This window comes from Hypanus sabinus, chromosome 4 (genome assembly GCF_030144855.1).
Source record: "Hypanus sabinus isolate sHypSab1 chromosome 4, sHypSab1.hap1, whole genome shotgun sequence".
Lineage (NCBI taxonomy): Eukaryota > Metazoa > Chordata > Chondrichthyes > Myliobatiformes > Dasyatidae > Hypanus > Hypanus sabinus.
In genome coordinates this window covers 9,375,142-9,390,475 of record NC_082709.1, presented here as the reverse complement: position 1 = coordinate 9,390,475, position 15,334 = coordinate 9,375,142, and the positions used below count along the sequence as shown (strand labels likewise).

Genomic DNA, 15,334 nt, shown 5'->3' with positions numbered 1-15,334 from the left:
CAAAAATAAATCCATTAAGCAACAGACACTTAAAACTATGAATAGTTGGGATTAACTACCAAGTAGATGTTGGGTGTAAATATGTGCCTATTTTTAAAATTTTGTCCGCTAATGAGGAGACAGCAGATATATTTAATTAGTAGTTTGAGGAGATTTTGTTTGTCACCACAAACACTCGAAAATTTCTACAGAAGTACCGTGGAGAACATTCTAACTAGTTGCATCACCGTCTAGTGTTGGGGGAGGGGTGGTGGTGGGTGGCTACTGCACAAGATCAAATAAACTACAGAGAGTGGTAAACTTTCTCAACTCCATCATGGGTACTAGCCTCCACAGTATGCAGGACATCTTCAAGGAGAGATGTCTCAAAAAGGTAGCATTCAACATTAAGGACCCCCATCTCCCGGGTCCTTGTCACCTTGTCCTCATTGAGACCATCAGGAAGGAGGTACAGGAGCCACATAAGGTATGTACTCAATGATTCAGGAACAGCTTCTTCCCCTCTGCCATCCCATTTCTAATGGACATTGAAACCATGAACTACCTCACAATTTTGTAATTTATTTTTTTGCACTGTTTAAGTAATTGAACTATAAGACCATAGGAGCAGGATTAGGCTATTTGGCCCATCATGTCTGTGCCACTATTCAATCATGGATCTTTTTTTCCCCTCCTCAACCCCATTCCCCGGCCTTCTCCCCGTAACCTCTGACGCCACGTCCAATCAAGAACCTATCAATCTCTGCCTTAAATATACCCAACGATCTGGCCTCCACAACTACCTGTGTTAATAAATTACACAAATTCACCACCCTCCAGCTGAAGAAATGTCTCCGTATCTATGTTTTAAATGGATGCCCCTCTATCCTGAGGCTTTGCCCTCTTGTCCTAGATTCCCCACCATGGGAAACATCCTTTCCACATCTACTCTGTATTGGCCTTTCAACATTCAAAAAGTTTCAATGAGCTCGCCCCCTCCTCATCCTTCTAAACTCCAGCGAGTACAGACCCAGAGCCGTCAAATGTTCCTCATATGATAACCCTTTCATTCCCAGAATCATCCTTGTGAACCCCCTCTGGATGCTCTGCCGGCACATCTTTTCTTAGATGAGGAGCCCAAAACTGTTCAAAATTCTGATTCGAAGTTAGAATGCTTGAGGAATGAGCTTAAGTTGGTCAAAAATCACATAATGACATAATATTATTCACAGTATCAGAGCTCAGATTTCCAGTGTAAAACTGAAGGTAAGTATGATACAATTTTCAAAAACAACAAATAAAATAGCACAGAAATATCTCATTGAGTAAGTGTAATTCAAGTGTCAGGAAGGGGCAGAAGCAGAGAGTTTCCTCTTGATTCTTGTGGTCAAGTGGTAACAGTGTAGACTGAATTATTCACTTTTTTGGAATGTTTGAAATACTAATGGGAGATAAACTTAGTGATTTCAGCTTGCTAAATGGCAAAAATGCATTTTGTGGATGTTTTTAGCTGCATCTGTATATTTTCTAATAGACTTTGCATTAATGAAATCTATCTAAAATCTACCATGTAAAGGGATGGAAAGAACTAAAGGTACTTTTGGTACTCAGAATGCACCAGACTCCATTTTAAATTAGATTTCATCTTGCACCTGCCACTAAATGATAGGCTTACAAATAGTCTTTGTTCTTAAATAATAGGCCTTAATGTTGTAACAAAAGTAATGTTACGCTAGTACATTGCATCTCGTACTGAAAAAACTGCAGCAATTGTACCTGACAAGGTGTTAGAAAGCTATGCAGGCCATCCATTTATATGCAAGTTTACACACACCGTTCTCTGATAAACTACTGAGATTATTTCCATATGTTCATGCATTGAAAAATCATTTACATGTTGTGTGGTCATTTTGGCTAATTTTTGTACTATTCTTCTCTGGATTAGCTCCAAAATCATACTGACTATGCAAGAACTCAAGTTAAAAAAAAATCTCCAAAGCTATTTCACTAAGTGATACAGATTTATCTTTATGCACAGGAGTACTCATTCTCCCCTCCACATTAGTAGGATGTGACCTGCAGATCTGAAAGACCCCACAAAAATGAACAATTAAATTTCATTGTTGACATATTTAACATAATTCACCAGGGATGCTAGAATGAATCACCTTTTTGTGCTTCGAAAGGCAGCACTGCCGAAAGACCAACAATATTTGTGTATTGGAGTTTTACACTATAAAATTTATTCATAGCATTTTAGTAATCTCCATGTCATGATTTACAAGACAGCAAACATACCTGACAATTGCAGCAAATTCTGGTTAACTTGCTTTGAGAAGAATTTGAATATCTCAGCTACTTGAATAGTGCAGGGGCTGAGAGATTTCATTGATACAAAAAGGTGGTATAAATCATTAAGGACACCCATCACCCAGGACATGCCCTCTTCTCATTGCTATCATCAAAAAGGACATACAGGAGTTTGAGGACACACACTCGAATGATTCCGGAGCAGTTTTTTCCCCTCTGCCATCAGGTTTCTGAATGGACATTGAACCCATGAACACTACCTCACTACATTTTTTTCTCTTTTTGCATTACTTATTTAATTTTTAAATATATAATTAAATTTAACATACATATATTAATACACACATATATCTATATACACACACACACTCTCTCTCTCTCTCTCTCTCTCTCCCCCCCCCCTCCCTCTCTGAAATTCACAGGTTTTATTATATACTGCTGCTAACAACAAATTGCAGGACATGCCAGGAAACCTGATTCTGGTTCTTAAGAAGAGATTTCAAAGAAAGCACAAAGCCTCAAAGATTTCAGATGAATAAACTGAGAGTTGACTGTTCCCATTAGCAGAGAGGGGTCAAGGACCAGAGCATAAAGATTTAGAATGTGTAGTGGAAGATACAGAAATATTATAATGTTATTAAACCAATAATGGCAGAATCGTTTTAGTTATGATTTACTAATTATTATGATTTGGATTGCACAGCCTGAAAGTTCATAAGTACAGACAGTTGCAGCTTACAACAGGAAAATGGAAAAATGTTTGCAGAGATGCAAGGGAAGTGTGGGAGAATGGGATTTCACTTCAAAAAGCTGAGGTTTCAATGAGGTGAATGGTATCCTGGCAAATGGACCAGTACAGCACCGGAACAGGCCCTTCAGCCCACAATGCTGTGCTTAATCAACTAAAAAGTAAATTAAACAAAACCCAAAAACTAATCCCTCCTACCTACACAATGCCCATATCTCTCTACTCTTCCTTACATCCACGTCTCTTAAAAGCTCCTAATGTGTTTGCCTCTGCCACCATACCAGGCAGCACATTCCAGGCATCCACTAGTCTCTAATTTTTAAAAAAACCTTACCCCTCACATCTACCTTCAACCTACCTCTGTCACCTTCAATGCATGCCCTCTGCTATTAGACAATTCTACCCTGTCTACTCTGTCTATGCCTTTCATAATTGTATAATCCTCCATCAGATCTCCCCCTCAGCCTCCACCGTTCCAGAGAAAACAACCCAATTTTGTCCAGCCTCTCATGATCCGCTTGGCTTTAAAGACTCTATAATTTTAACAGCCCCTGCAATATAATAGTTAGCTTTATCATACTGTTTGTTGAGGTGTTTTGGGGGTTAGGACATATAGCAAAATATTAACTTCAGCAACTAACTTCAGTCACCAATCTTTAGACCTGAATATGGATTGAAGATTAAATTTAAAATGCAGCTCAGGACAATAGGTCTCTGGAGCTGTTAATTGAAAAACCAAAAAATGCTGATTTAACATTCATTTTTGGTTTCTGGAGTGTGGGTGTAAACCGCATTTAATTGAGAAACCAGACAGTGCTGATTTAACTAACATTCATTTTGGGTGTCTGGAGTGTGGGTGTGAAGAAGGAGGTATGAAAATTATTTGTAATTCAAGGAAGTGATGTAGATACATTGTAAATATAGAATTGTCCTTTGATCGTTAGCATATAAAATGTCATGTGATATTGGGACGAACAGGCCTCTTCCTCCAAAAGGATCTCAATATGATGCCTGTTGTGTTTCATTTTGTCAAATAAAAGACTACTTCGACCAGTTGCATCTCTCCAGTGACTTTGTTCACACTACAACACTGTGAATCATGACTATTCATAATGTTTGTTGCCATAAAGTGAATAATACTCACCACCTTTCCCAGAAACCCAAGGACAGGTATTACTCTTTCCTGTGCAATACCCTGAAGAATTCTGGGTGCACCATAAAGGCCTCCCATGCAGGAAGCTAAAGAGGAAATATACAGCCCTAATAACCAGAGAAATCCCACCAAGGCAACCTATAACACACAAAAAATCCACATTGTCTGTTAGCAATATGATTATCCAAAATATTTTCTGCTTTTCCAGTTACATTTACGAACATCTACTGGTTCTAGGCTATGGCACACAAATAAATCTGCACAAGTCGCAGATGCTCATACCACAGTGTTTTGCAAGTGTATTTCAAAGTATGCAACAGGAGGAGTTTTCAAGCCTTTTGTAGGTAAATTCTTAGCAACACACACAAAATGCTGGAGGAACTCAGCAGGTCAGGCAGCATCTATGGTTCCCAACCATCCCACCATATAGCCTGTGTTCCCAGTCTACTCCATCCAACTCCTCCCTCATCCCGTTGTAGTGTCCCTTGTTTAGGCATAATACACTGGTTTTAGATCGAACAATTGCACCTTACATTTGTATAAGAAACTCAATCATACTGTGATAAATTTTTCCAAGATCACTAATTTTACCTGTCTCATTGCACAGGACTATAGCTAAGATAGCACGTTCCCTTGTAGGTTCAGTAACATGCTGTTCCAGAAGGCCATTATAGATGCGTTCTATGAAGTCCTCCTCATTCTGCCTCGACTAACTTGATTCAACCAATCTATAGTTCAAGTTAAAGTCCCCCATAATAACTGCTGTCCCATTCTTACATCCCTCAGATATTTCCCTGTTTATTGACTCTGCCACTGTAATGTTATTATTCGGTGGCTGATAGACAACTGACACCTGTGATTTTTTTTCCTTTTACTATTCCTAATCTCTACCCAGATGGATTCAACATTCTGCTTCTTTGATCATATATTGTCTCTCACTACCACCCTGATCTCATCCTTAATTAAGAGTGCTATTCCACCTCCCTTAATTTCCTGCCTATTCTTCCGTATTACCTGATATCCTTGGATATTTAATTCCCAATGCTCTCCACCCTGCAACCACATTTCTGTAATGGCCACTAAATCATATCCCTTTGTACTGATTTGAGTCACAAGTTAACTGATCTTGTTACGAACAGCATGGGCATTCAGATAAAGTGCCTTTAAAATCTATTTACTTTTGCCTCGTGTGTACTTGACTTTTCTGCACACCACCCTTACTTTTCTCCTTTTTAACTTTTGCTTTTACTTCAGCTTTATCCACACTTTTCTCTTTTACTTTATCCATATTTCCCCAATCTGTTGAACCCCCCCCCCAACACCCCCCCCCCAGTGCTATTTAGTTTAAAGACCTATCCACAACTCTAGTTACCCGATTCACCCGAATCCAGGTCCCATCACAGTTCAGGTGGAGCCCATCCCATTAGAACAGCTCCTTCCTCCCCCAGTACTGGTGCCAGTTTCCCATGAATTCAAACCCACTTCTCCCACGTCAATCCTTGAGCAACACATTTAACTCTCTAATCTTTTTAACCCTGTGCCAATTTGCTGAGAAGGGTCTCAGCCTGAAAGGGTGATTATGTGGAGCTTAGGGAGACGATGGTGCCTAACGACCATGCTTACACCTTCGGAAAGCTGGCCGTGCGCCCAGAAACCTGAGTTCTTGGGGCACAGAGCTCAGAAAGAGTAAATCAACAAGCTGTGTGTTATATCTCCCCTCTCGCTGTGAAACGGAGACGGAGAGAGAGAGAGCCTGTGGCATGTCGAATTACTGGGTGAACAAGTAGTCTTTGGGGTACTGCACATCTGTGTGTCTTTATTGATGCTTTGCTGCATGCTCGAGTGCTTAGTGGGGGTCGCCAATGCTTTTTTTGCCGGTGGGGAGGGGGATCATTGCTTTGCTGTTGCTCAAGCATGAGAGGGGAGAGCTGGGGGGGGGGATTTGGGGTTCAAACATTTAACTGTCATTCATTCTTTGGGGCACTCCTCTGTTTTCATGGATGGTTGCGAAGAAAAAGAATTTCAGGATGTATATTGTATACATTTCTCTGACATTAAATCTCACTTCAATTGTTCCAGTCCTAAATGCTGCTTTTCCCTCAGTCTCCTCCTGTGTATCAGTCACATTGGCCAGGTCTTTATTCAAACATTCTTAGCCCAGAGAATGGGTTGTGAACTTTTCATCATGACTAAGGCATTGTATAAATACAACTTCCTCTTGATCTGATGAAATATCTTCCTTTAGAATCACTGAAAAAAAAGCAGAGGAGATTTACAAGGATGTTGCCTGGATTGGGGAGCATGCCTTATGAGCATAGGTTGAGTGAACTCGACCTTTTCTCCTTGGAGCGAAGGAGGATGAGAGGTGACCTGATAGAGGTGTACAAGATGATGAGAGGCATTGATCGTGTCGATAGTCAGAGGCTTTTTCCCAGGGCTGAAATGGTTGTCACAGGAGGACACAGGCTTAAGGTGCTGGGGAGTAGGTACAGAGGAGATGTCAGGGGTAAGTGTTTTACTCAGAGAGTGGTGAGTGCGTGGAATGGGCTGCCAGCAACGGTGGTGGAGGCAGATACAGTAGGATCTTTTAAGAGGCTTTTAGATAGGTACATGGAACTTAGTAAAATAGAGGGCTGTAGGTAAGCCTAGTAATTTCTAAGGTAGGGACGTGTTCAGCACAACTTTGTGGGCCGAAGGGCCTGTATTGTGCTGTAGGTTTTCTATGTTTCTAAATGTACCTTTGAAACCTTTGAAATCTATTCACTACCATAGGTGCTGCTTGACCTGCTGAATCCCTCTAGCATTTTGTATGTGTTGCTTTGGATTTCCAGAATCTGCAGACTTGCTTGTGTTTGTGAGTTGGAAACATCTAACGAAATATTTACTTAAGAAATTTGACTCTTGTGTTAAGAATGTATTCTAATCTAAGCATTAACACAGTAGCAAGCTAAGTGAATGCATTATTAACTTTACAAATCAAAAATATTGGACTGAATAAAACATCATATAAACTTACCTTTTCTGCTATCATGAAATCATATCTGAGAGCCTCCCTCGTACAAACAGCTCCCAACAAGAACACAAATACTAAATACAGGAACCATCTGTAACAAAGAAAATACAGTGTATGTCATTTATCTTTTCGACCATACACCAGGTTTTATTGATCAAAATCACCTGGGTTATAATAAAATGTGACATCTGTTTTATAACAGACATCAATATTAAATTAAACAAACTTTATTGACTGATTACTCTAGAACCAAATGCCAGGATGTGTCACAAAAATTCATCACCCTGCAGCTTTCTGTTAAAGTCACAGGGAAGGCAGCTAGAATACAGAGTCAAATGTCTAAGTACCAGTTCTTTCAGCTGTCTCGGTGTTGTAGAGCAATCACTCAAGTCGAGTAGGATGTTCTCCTAAGGGGTCCTCCATTGGTGGGTCCTCAGGATGCTGTAGTGGCGATCTGGGATCCACGTATTCTGGTGCAGTGTGGACATGAGTAGGTGGTGTCCATGGTTAGTGGTTGTGTCTTTTGGTTATTCAGTCTCACCTTTCACAGCTGTCACTCGTTCTCTGTGGTACAGTGGAAGTCCCTCTTGTAGCCCAGCTCCCTCTGGCACAGATTTCCTCCAGGTGGATCTGTTGAGTTCAATATCTTCCTCGGTTTTAGATGTAACGTTAAATTTCCTCAGGCTGCTTTCGATATTATATCTTTGAAGCATTTCCCTTGCCCACCAGGGCCTCATTGACCTTTCTTCAACTGAGAATAAAGGATCTGTCTGGTGAGGGGGGGGGGGGAGGAGATGTGTTTTAGTCATCCAAGTGACATGACCTGTCAATCAGAGTTGGTATTGCTTTATCATGTTGGAAATGCTATTCATGTCAGCCTCCTCTGGTATGCTGTTGTATCTGTTCTTCCAGCTGATCTTCAAAATATTTCATAAGGTTCTTTGGTGGTTTTGTCAGGTGTCTACTGTAGGTTATCCAGATGGTAATATAGGACGACTGCTCTATAGAACAAAAGTTTTTTGTTTGGTCCGGTAGGTTGAGGTCTTTAAAGAGCATTTTCCTTAATCTTGCATAGGCTCCAATAACACTACTCAGGCAGTGGTTGATCTCTGAGTCAATGTCTGATTTTGAGGAGAGAATGCTGCCAAGTCAGGGAAAACTGTCTACATTTTCAAGGGTGATATCATCAACCTTTCTGGAGGGCTGGATAAATAGCTGGTGGAGTGGTGGCTGATACAGACCCTGTAACTGTGTCTTTTTTATATGCAAAACAAGACCCAGGGCTCTATACGCCTTGGCAAAGGCATTCGGGTAACTTTAGAGGTCTTTTTCAGAGTGTGTTACAGTGGCATGATCATCCATCTGAAGCTCCACGATAGTGATGGTGGTGACCTTGTTCTTGGCCTTGAACCGGTTGAGGTTCATTCTATACACGATTGGGATTCCCTGTGGCAGGTGCTGGCCAGTGAAGTGAAGGATGGCAGTCATAAAGATGGCAAACAAAGTGGGTGCAATGACACAGACCAGTTTGACTCCTGTCTTCATAGTGAAGGGTTTTGATTCAGTGCCACCATTGCTGATTACTGTGGCTGACATGCCATCATGCAGTGGCCTCAGTATTCATACACACTTGTCAGAAGAGCCATGTCTTGATAGTATACGCCAGAGAGTTTGGTGGTCTACTGTATCAAATGCATTTGTCAAATCTATGAACGCCAAGTACAAAGGCTGCCTTTTTTCATGGCATTTTTCCTGTAATTGGTGTGCTGTGAAGATCATGTCTGTGGTACCTCTAGATGCGTGGAAACTACACTGGTTCAGGGAGTACTTCTTCAGGTGACAGAATGAGTTGACAAGGATATGTACAAGCACTTTGTTGCTGACAGGAGGGAGATGATTCTATTATTGTCATTATCTGCCTTGTCCCCTTCTTGAATATGGCCACTGTTAGAACATCCCTCAGCTCTGAGGACAGTTGCTCCTCTTCCCAGACCTTTTGGAGCAGGAGTACTGGTCCACCCTCCTTGAGGATTTCTGCTACTAGTGGCTTTGCTGCTTTTCAGGCTCCTGATGGCATCATAGTCCTCTTTCGTACTGGGCGATCCCCCCACATCTTCTCTCACAGGTCTTTGGAGGATTTGGTTAGTAACTTCTGGTTCAACAGTGCTGCCATGGTTAAGAAGTTTTTTTAAGTGCTCTCTCCATCAATTGTTGATATTCTTCTGATTCTTTAGCAAGTTCGTCCCATCCATTGAGCACAGAGGGTTTAATCTGCAAGAACTTGGACAATAGGATGCTTTGGTGGCACTGAAGAAGCCTCTTCAGTTACCAGAGTCTGGATTTCTGGCTTGCTCAGTCCACCAAGAATTCTTCAGCTCCCTCACTCTGAGCTGGACATTTGCTTTGCCTCTGGAGTAAGCACCTCTTTTGACCTTGCTGCTGATGTCATTCTGCCAGGCATAAAAGGCTTTCCTTTTCTTTGAGATACATTGTTCTACCTCCATATCGTTATCATCAAACCAATCCTGATGTTTTCTAAATGTACCCAAGGATGTTTTTGCAGGTATCGAGGATGGTGGACTTAAGCAGACCCCAGCGTTCTTTGATATCCATTGGATATTCCTTTTGGAGGTTTTGCCCAAACAAGGCCTAAAGGTGCTGTTGGGTGGCAGTGTCAAGCAGGCTCTCAAGTTTTAGTCTTGACCTGGTCTTCTTATGAATCCTCCTCTTCTTCATGAGTCTGATGAACATAGTGGAGCAGATCAGGAGCAGATCAGATGATGATCTGTCCAGCAGTCATCTGTGCCAATTAAGGCCATTGTGATATTCACATCACAGCAGTCCCTAGCTTGGGCAATGACATGATCAATGAGACATCACTGCTTACATTGTGGGTGATGTCAAGATGCCTTGAATTTGTTTTCTCTGGCACAAGAGAATGTTCATGATGTTAAGATTGTACTCATGTCATATATACAAAACATTCCATTTCCCTTTCATAAACCCATATTTTAAATAAACATGCCTTCACATAATAGTCCATAACTATACAGTCCTAAGGGTTCAGTGTTTTGTTTCTTTCAGGATAGCGCCTCTGGGTCTGTGGAGTGGCATCGGATTTGGTTGGTGTCTTGTCTAAGACAACATTCACAGTTTCCGGTGTCACATTGCTGTCTGTGACATGATCATCAAGGAGATGCAAGTCTGGTGACTGTAATGTGTCCACCTTGTTGGATACAGTCGACTCAGGTGTGTTCTTCGGTTGAGCATCCAGTATCTGGTCCACATGACGTCTCCATGTCTGATCTCCAACATCCACTGTGTACATCAGTGGTCCAGTTCTTGTAGCTACCCTGCCAGGTGTCCACTTGTCTTCTCAGTAATCACACATGAGGATTTTCTTTCAAATCTTGAAGCCCCTTGCTGGCTTACTTGGCAAATGGTTGAACTGTTTATTCTGTACTTCCCTTTGTAGATCTGGTTTCAGGAGGACTATGCGAGATTTCAGATTCCTATTCATGAATAGCATTGCAAGTGTTTGATTCGTCATTGCATGAACAGAGTTCTGATACACAAAAAGGAAGTTGTTCACTCTGTGCTGTAGAGAAATGCCCTCCTTGTCCATCACTTAATGGACTTCCTGAAAGTTTGGATAAATCTTTCTGCTAACCCATTCTTTGCTGGGTGGTGAAAAGCTGACTTGAAATGTCTGATGTCATTTTTCTTCAGGAATACCTGGAACTCTTCTGACATGTATTGTGGTCCATTGTCACTCCCAATTTGTTCTGGTAAGCCACTTATGGAGAAGATAGTCCTCAGATTGGAGACAGTCTTTGCTGAGGTGGTTGACTTCATTGGTGTAACCTCTGGCCACTTCGAATGAACATCCACAGTAATCAGAACATGGAGTCCATGAATGGCCCAGCAAGGTCAATGTGTATTCTTTGCCATGATGAAGATGGCCACTCACTGGTGTAACAGTTCCTGTGGGAGGTGCCTTTTGAACTTTTTGGCAACTCAAATGGCTTTTGGCCAAGTTTTCAATCTGTTTATCTATTCCCGGCCACCACATGTAGCTCCAGGAGAGACTCTTCATCTTCATTGCACCCAGATGTCCTTCATGCAGATTTTCTGACACTCCGGTGTGCAGTTTAAAGGGAACCACAACATGAGAGCCACACATCAGCATTTTTCGACAAACCCATGAGCTGGCCATCCTTGCATGGTGATTTCATAGACCTTTGACAAAGTCAAGTCATTCCTTGTTTCCCTTTGTATTTCAGAATTTGTTACTGGCAACTGGTCCGCAGATGTGTTGTAGATCTGCTGGATCACAGTATGAAGACTTTTCCTCTTCAGTTGTCAATAGCGGATGATGTGACAAGCCATCAGCATTGCTGTGTTGTTTGGTACCCTTGAACTTTATGTCATAAGAGTGGGCTCCTAGGAATAGTGCCCAACATTGTAATCGGGTAACAGTCATCACTGGGATTGAAAATGGACACAAGGGGCTGTTGATCTGTCACTACTTTTGTCCGTAGATGTAATGGTGGAACTCCCATCCTCGTCGCCAATTTATTGAGTCTGTGCTCAACTGCATATCAATAAAAGCACATATGCAGGAGATGTCTATGAGAGAGACAGACAGACAGACAGACAGGGAGGGAGACAGAGAGGGAGAGAGTGACAGAGAGGGGGAGAGGGGGAGAGAGAACAATGCACAGACAAAAGATCAATATGTAGTGCTAAGGGGCAGGCAGTCATTGCGCTAAAAGAAATAGATCCATACATAACACTTTTCACAAATAATGCAACATTAAGGCATTTTAAATTTAAGAAAGTTGTAACAACACATGTATTGAATTCCAAAACCTGAACATCAAAGCGCACTAGAAGTCCTTTATGTATTACATCATTGCATCCGACCAGCCTCTTAAAGTAAGCCCTCACTCAATGTCAGTGGTTGTGAAGTATGTACAGTGCCCTACAATTCCACCTCTTTTATCAAATAGCCTGTAAAACAGAGCACTGATCCAGGGAATTCAACCTTTGGGCCTTGATCTCCAGACTAGCCTCCGGACATGCTCACCTCTGGGTACCAACTCCAGGACTCATTAATCATGAGGCTTTGACCTTTGGGCCTTAACCTCTAGACTCCCATGGGCCTCCACCTAGGAACTTGCCAACCTGATGTGTCGGGTGGTCCTTGTGTACCCTATTCGAGACTCTTTTTAGGAAGTATTATGTAAGCGTCCACATATAAGAATGGAGCAGAATATTACTCCTCATCCACATAAATACAGACCCTACTCGGACTGCTGCTTGCTTCAGTTTTGATTACATGGAAAACTAACCATCAGGGCTGAAACCATTGTTCTATTTCTCTATGATCCTGATTGAAAAGCTGGACACTTCTGGCATTTTCAGTTTGAGTATTGGATTCCCTTAGCCCATAATATCACAAAACGCTGATTATTATTTTAAATGAATTCATTACACTGAAGGACACAGCTCAAGATCACACAGCAAGCAATATGTTACTTTTCGAAGATGCTGTAAACAGAACTTACGAGATGCCCACAGCTGCTAGTGACCCAACAGGGATGTTGGATGCAGGTCTCTGAAGATCTCCACTCATATTGAAGCCAGCCATCACACCTGAGTCAAAGTTAATACAACAAAATCACAAATTAACGGTGCAATGACAGGCTAGATTGCAGTGGCTGCACACTGCCAGGAACTGGACCATCAATTTATGGGACATGTCCTGGGCTATATACAAAGAAGAGCAAATCTGCAGATGCTGGGAATCCAAGCAATTCACACAAAATGCTGGAGGAACTCAGCAGGCCAGGCAGCATCTATAGAAAAGGTAAACAGTCAAAGTTTCAGCTGACACACTTCTTCAGTCCCAATGAAGGGTCTCAGACCAAGTCATCGACTATTAACTGTTTTCCATAGCTGCTGCCTGACCTACTGAGTTCCTCCAGCATTTTATGTGTCTGGAGGTATATATGTGTGGTTTTTTGTGTGACTATGTGTTTTTGCTCACTATTTTGAACATGCTGTGTATGTTTTACACCTTGAGGAATGCTGTTTCATTCAGCTGTGTCCATTTATGGTTCAATAATAATTTGGTTCAATATGAATTTGATTGATTTGATTGTATAGACTTGAATGAATCGCACAAGTACTCACATGAACTGCAATCGTTCTTTTCACGCAGGAAAATTCATTAGCCACAGAGAAAATTGTTGAGGAAGGTACAAAAAAAATTTTAAGATCTTTGGACAGGTACAATAACTGGAAAAGTTTAGCAGTCGAATTATGTTAAATGGGATTAGCTTGGATGGAGCGTCTTGGCCGGGTAGAACTAATTGGGCTGAATGCCCTGTTTCCGTAATGTATAATTCTATGACTGTAACAAATGGTACAGCTGCTAATACACAGCAGTCAATACAGAATCTGTCATTCAACCTGAAGTGTGTGCCTCAATCAATAATACAGTGGCTGAAGAATAAATATGCTACAAGATCTTCACAAGAACCTCAACCTAAATGGAGACACAGACACATTTGTTGTGTACTTAATATTTAAGTAATGCTTGAGTACACTTGTGTTTTTATATATATATATAGGTTGATCAAGCATTCTTGTTCATCTAAATAATTCACTACTGTTTATATGCATAAATACATGAACTGCATATGGCATCATGCTACCACGTGATACATGCATGCCTCGCTTAAAGTAAATGAGAAGTTACACCCCTAATCTGGACTTCCATGTCTTCCTTTGAATTCATCTAATGTTGACATTACAAAATATAACACACATTCCTACAAACTGACATACTTCCAAATGAACACAGAACATCAGGTGCACCACGATTTCACCAGCAACTATATCTATAAACATGCTCGCACAGCGCTATAATAGTTGACAGGTTGTACGGCCCTGTCTACATACCACATGAATATTGAAGTAAGTACTTCAACAAATGCAGTATAAATAAACTGAAGAAACAGTGGAGAAAGAATTAAATGAGGGAAATGTTTCTGAAATTAAAATAAACAAGATCCTCTTGAAATGGTCTTGTCACATGCAGACTGTCTGCACACGACTACTTGGAAAAGAATGTTTTGAGAAGCTAAGATGTACTGTTCTTACAAGCAGACAACCCAGAGAAAAATGTCCCATCTGTACTATGTAAAGATAATGGAAAAAGTTGCATTTTTAGACTAAGGAATTACTTTTTTCTTTGATTTTTAACCACTTCCTTACCAAAGACGATGCTGGCAACACACAGTGACACTTGGCAGGCACCTAACAATACTACTAACGATTTTCCTAAATATACTTTTTCGAACTACAATCACTGCAATCTGCAGCCTGTAATTTCCCCATCTATACAAGTAGCATTTTTGTGGTATGCTGAAGGACTTGGTGAGATGGGCTCTCGAGAATGCAGGTACAGCTACAGTGGGTATTGAGGTCCGGACTGAAACTACAAGCCAAACTGAAGCGGCACGGCCCGGTGCTGATGTCAACGGTGATCAACCTGAGGTAACGAAACAAGTACCACAGCTGATTCTTTTCTACCTTTATTAGTAGAAAGCTATGAGAGAGAACATTCCATCTGCACTCAGAGAGTCAGACACGCGAACTCTCTGTATAAGGACAGAGATACAGAGTTTTTTTATACCATCTTTGTCACAAACGCTATCAACAGTGATAGTCCACGTAATCACCTAAAACAGAGGTAGACATACTTGACAAAGAACACTTAATCACATCAGGCCAAACTGTAATCAGAAAACAGAGTATTGATTGTTACATCCTGAAAGTGAGACAAGGAGTCAGCAGGATAATTTGATCCTTTAACATCTCAATACAGTCAGAACCGTAGACATTCCGGCTACTCAAATAGAGCAGAACTTAATAATTTAGATAAGAGACTTCACCAAAATTGAGAAGGGAATGTAAAGAATGTCCTGCCTTATCTCCACCTTTTGTCGAAACCAAAAGGTGTGAAAAGTTAGGAGAACCCACATCTTCTTGTGGGTTTTGTAAGTTTATAACCTTTATTTTCACTCAAAGAAGCAGTTGTGAGACATTATTCAAACATACT

General features: G+C 41.1%; 1 protein-coding gene across 4 annotated transcripts in view; it reads right to left on the bottom strand.

Moving 5' to 3' along the window:
* The window catches only part of slc12a8 (solute carrier family 12 member 8), a 142,179-nt gene that overhangs the window by 46,238 nt on the left and 80,607 nt on the right, over nucleotides 1–15,334 (bottom strand). For all 4 annotated transcript variants that reach the window (XM_059966375.1, XM_059966374.1, XM_059966376.1 and 1 more), the window contains exons 7-9: nucleotides 12,774–12,861; nucleotides 7,207–7,294; nucleotides 4,182–4,328 (exon numbers count right to left, since the gene is read on the bottom strand). In XM_059966375.1, the coding sequence (XP_059822358.1) occupies nucleotides 4,182–4,328; nucleotides 7,207–7,294; nucleotides 12,774–12,861 (323 nt within the window). The remainder of the gene's footprint in view (nucleotides 1–4,181; nucleotides 4,329–7,206; nucleotides 7,295–12,773; nucleotides 12,862–15,334) is intronic.